The sequence below is a fragment of the Salvelinus sp. IW2-2015 genome, unplaced genomic scaffold, assembly GCF_002910315.2.
Source record: "Salvelinus sp. IW2-2015 unplaced genomic scaffold, ASM291031v2 Un_scaffold285, whole genome shotgun sequence".
NCBI classification, from domain to species: domain Eukaryota; kingdom Metazoa; phylum Chordata; class Actinopteri; order Salmoniformes; family Salmonidae; genus Salvelinus; species Salvelinus sp. IW2-2015.
In genome coordinates this window covers 560878-564581 of record NW_019942531.1, presented here as the reverse complement: position 1 = coordinate 564581, position 3704 = coordinate 560878, and the positions used below count along the sequence as shown (strand labels likewise).

Here is a 3704-nt window from a genome sequence, read left to right as displayed (position 1 = left end):
TCGTAGTAGATCTCTATAGCAGCGGATGAGTATTAGAGTCTATAGCGGGATTCGGATGTAAGTAGAGTCTCTATAGCAGGATGGGATGTAAGTAGTAGTCTCTATAGCAGGGATTGGGATGTAAGTAGTAGTCTCTATAGCAGGGATTGGATGTAAGTAGAGTCTCTATAGCAGGGATTGGGATGTAAGTAGAGTCTCTATAGCAGGATTGGGATGTCAGTAGAGTCTCTATAGCAGGGATTGGATGTAAGTAGAGTCTCTATAGCAGGGATGGATGTAAGTAGAGTCCTATAGCAGATGTGATGTAAGAGAGGCTCTATAGCAGGGATTGGATGTAAGTAGAGTCTCTATAGCAGGATTGGTTAAGTAGAGTCTCTATAGACAGGGATTGGATGTAAGTAGAGTCTCTAACAGGGATGGGATGTAAGTAGAGTCTCTATAGCAGGATGATGGATGTAAGTAGAGTCTCTTATAGCAGGGATGGGATGTAAGTAGAGTCTCTATAGCAGGGATTGGATGTAAGTAGAGGTCTCTATGCAGGGATGGATGTAATAGATCTCTATAGCAGGATGGATGTAAGTAGAGTCTCTATAGCAGGGATGGGATGTAAGTAGAGTCTCTATAGCAGGGATGGTTAAGTAGAGTCTCTATAGCAGGATTGGATGTAAGTAAGTCTCTATAGCAGGGATTGGATGTAAGTAGAGTCTCTATGCAGGATTGGATGTAAGTAGAGTCTCATAGCAGGGATTGGATGTAAGTAGAGTCTTGCATTGATAGCTAACAGGGATTGGATGTAAGTAGAGTCTCTATAGGCAGGGATGGGATTAAGTAGAGTCTCTATAGCAGGGATGGATGTAAGTAGAGTCTCTATAGCAGGGATGGGATGTAAGTAGAGTCTCTATAGCAGGAATGGATGTAAGTAGAGTCTTTATACAGATGGATGAAGTAGATCTCTATAGCAGGGATTGGTGTAAGTAGAGTCTCTATAGCAGGATTTGATGTAACTAGAGTCTCTATAGCAGGGATTGGGATGTAAGTAGAGTCTCTATAGCAGGGATTGATTAATAGAGTCTCTATAGCAGGGATTGGCTTAGTAAGTAGAGTCTCTATAGCAGATGCTTAATAGATCTCTCTAGCAGGGATTGGTGTAAGTAAGATGTCTCTATAGCAGGGTATGGATGTAAGTAGAGTCTCTATAGCAGGGATGGCATGTAAGTAGGAGTCTCGTTAGGCAGGGATGGATGTAAGTTAGAGTCTCTATAGCAGGGATGGTGTAAGTAGAGTCTCTATAGCGGGATGGATGTAAGTAGAGTCTCTATAGCAGGGATTGGATGTAAGTAGAGTCTCTATAGCAGGGAGGATTAAGTAATTTTTATCGGTGGAGTGTAAGTAGAGTCTCTATAGCAGGGATTGGATTAAAGTAGATCTCTATAAGCAGGGATTGGATAGTAGAGTCTCTATAGCAGGGATTGGATGTAAGTATAGAGTCTCATATAGCAGGGATGGGTCTACTGGCCCTCGGATACAGTTTTTATTTTGTTTTTTAAACTCAGTCGGAGTCTCAATTTACAGTTGCAAGTTAGAATAGTAGATAGACATTGTAATAAAAATGTGTTATGTCAGTCACTGATAGTCACTCAATTAGCCCATATCAGCTAACATTTTTAGATTGCTAAATTAGTCTAGCGGCCAGCAACTAAACTTAGTAATCATGGATGAATTACGCGCCCCATTGATTTTTGCTCAGTCTCACTCAGGTATCACATTAAAAAACTGGCAAACATTTCTCTCCACCTATGGCAAAATGTAAAATGCAACTTTTCCCCCGCTCCAATGTCAAAATGAGTAGATTTGATGAAATAACCATTTCTCTATATCCCATGGCAAATGAGTAGAATTGAGAAATAACCATTTTCTCTATATCCCATCAAATGAGTAGAATTGATGAATAACCATCTCTATTATCCAGCATGTTGCCAAATGAGTAGAATTGGAGAAATAACCATTTTCTCTATATCCCATGCAAAATGAGTAGAATTGATGAAATAAGCCATTTTTTTATATCCCAGTGGCAAAATGCAAAATGAGTAGAATTGCACGACATTAACTCTAAAACGTAAAACATTTCTCTCCGAGGTCAAGAGTGGGGCTGCTAAAATATTTTGCTTGCAATGTGGTGGGTGGGGGGATGCACATGTGGGTACGCAGACCTGAAAGKAACTTTTTTGTGGCCCCCACCCCCATCAAATTTGCTCATCTCTGCTCTATAGCATCTCCACCCCACCACTGTCCCCTTAGAACRGACTCTAACTCAAGTCCTATCTAAAGAATTTACCAAGCAATTCCTTGAACTTCCTCAATTATTGTGACCTGATTTGGTTCATGAATAAAATGTTACTGGCATCCTTAAAAGTCTACATCTGGTCTCTTCACCCCTCTTTTTTCCAGAGCCACAGTTTGCCAAAGAACACGAGCTGTTTGCCAGCATCAATTCCACCCGGGTCAGGCTCAATCTAATTGGGTGGAACAATGGCGGCTGCCCAATCACCTCATTCACCCTGGAGTACCGTCCGGTGGAGACGGCAATGTGGACCATGGCCCAGCGCACCTCACTAACCAAGAGCTACATCCTGTACGACCTGGCGGAAGCCACCTGGTACGAGTTGCAGATGAAGGTGGTCAACAGCGCTGGCTTCGCCGAGAAGAAAATCACATTCGCCACGCTCAACGCAGATGGAAGTGAGTTCAGTTCAGTGGTCCTCTAGGATGACAATATTTTTTCCTAAACCATGAGAGTTTCATTTACAAAAGAAGTCCTTCCAAAGAAACATATTTGACTACGATTCTTAGTCCTCCCAAGTCCCAGCCCTGGTGATAAATAGTCATGCCTAATACTCGGGATGGTTCCTCTCCCCGCAGGCACTATCCCTCCTCTGTTGAAGACAGTGGACCCCATCACAGACAACATGTCAGGCAACGAGGGGCTGAAGATGATGGTGACCATCACCTGTATCCTGGTGGCTGCTGTCATGGTCTTCATCCTCCTGATGGTGCTGAAGAGGAGGAGGAGGGAGCAGAGGCTCAAGAGGCTACGCGGTGAGTCAGAACATAAAGACACACACACACACACGCACACGCACACGCACACACACACACACACAATAGAAACAAGGCAAACAATAACACACAAGCACTTTAGAGATTTATGCTCAAGAGAGTGAGGATCAATTAACTTGAGCAGAGTAGAATTGTGAGTTTGTGACTATTGACTTTCATTATGTAATTTGGAGGCTATGAGTTTAGCTAACACCGTAGAACGGTCTGATCAGATCTAGTGTTCCACTATTCATTTGCAAACACTCTAATGTTCTAGTTTTGAAAATCTAGGAAATTGGCTTGGTGCCTATGATTGTAATATGTTAGCTTTTGTCCACCACAACTCTGCATTGTTACTAACTTATTGTATGCTGACTTCACAGATGCAAAAAGCCTGGCAGAAATGCTGATGAGGTACGTGAAGAGGAATAAATCTTAACTATAACTTAACTATAACTATAGATACTATAAATACTTTAAAGTAACTGTCCAGTGTTTCCAGATTTCTATGAAATATGACCTATAATTACTTACAATATGAGTAAAATAGTAACAAAAAAATGGTAATTAAGTGTGTTAAAAAGCAGCTTTTTTGTGTTGGAATGGTG

The 3704-nt window shown here is 41.7% G+C and overlaps 1 protein-coding gene across 1 annotated transcript in view; it reads left to right on the top strand.

Moving 5' to 3' along the window:
• The window catches only part of LOC112068231 (cell adhesion molecule DSCAM-like), a gene marked incomplete at its 5' end in the record, with an annotated part of 32947 nt that overhangs the window by 7383 nt on the left and 21860 nt on the right, over positions 1-3704 (top strand). The window contains 3 exons of the mRNA XM_024135325.2: positions 2449-2739; positions 2920-3096; positions 3480-3510. Of these exons, the coding sequence (XP_023991093.2) occupies positions 2449-2739; positions 2920-3096; positions 3480-3510 (499 nt within the window). The remainder of the gene's footprint in view (positions 1-2448; positions 2740-2919; positions 3097-3479; positions 3511-3704) is intronic.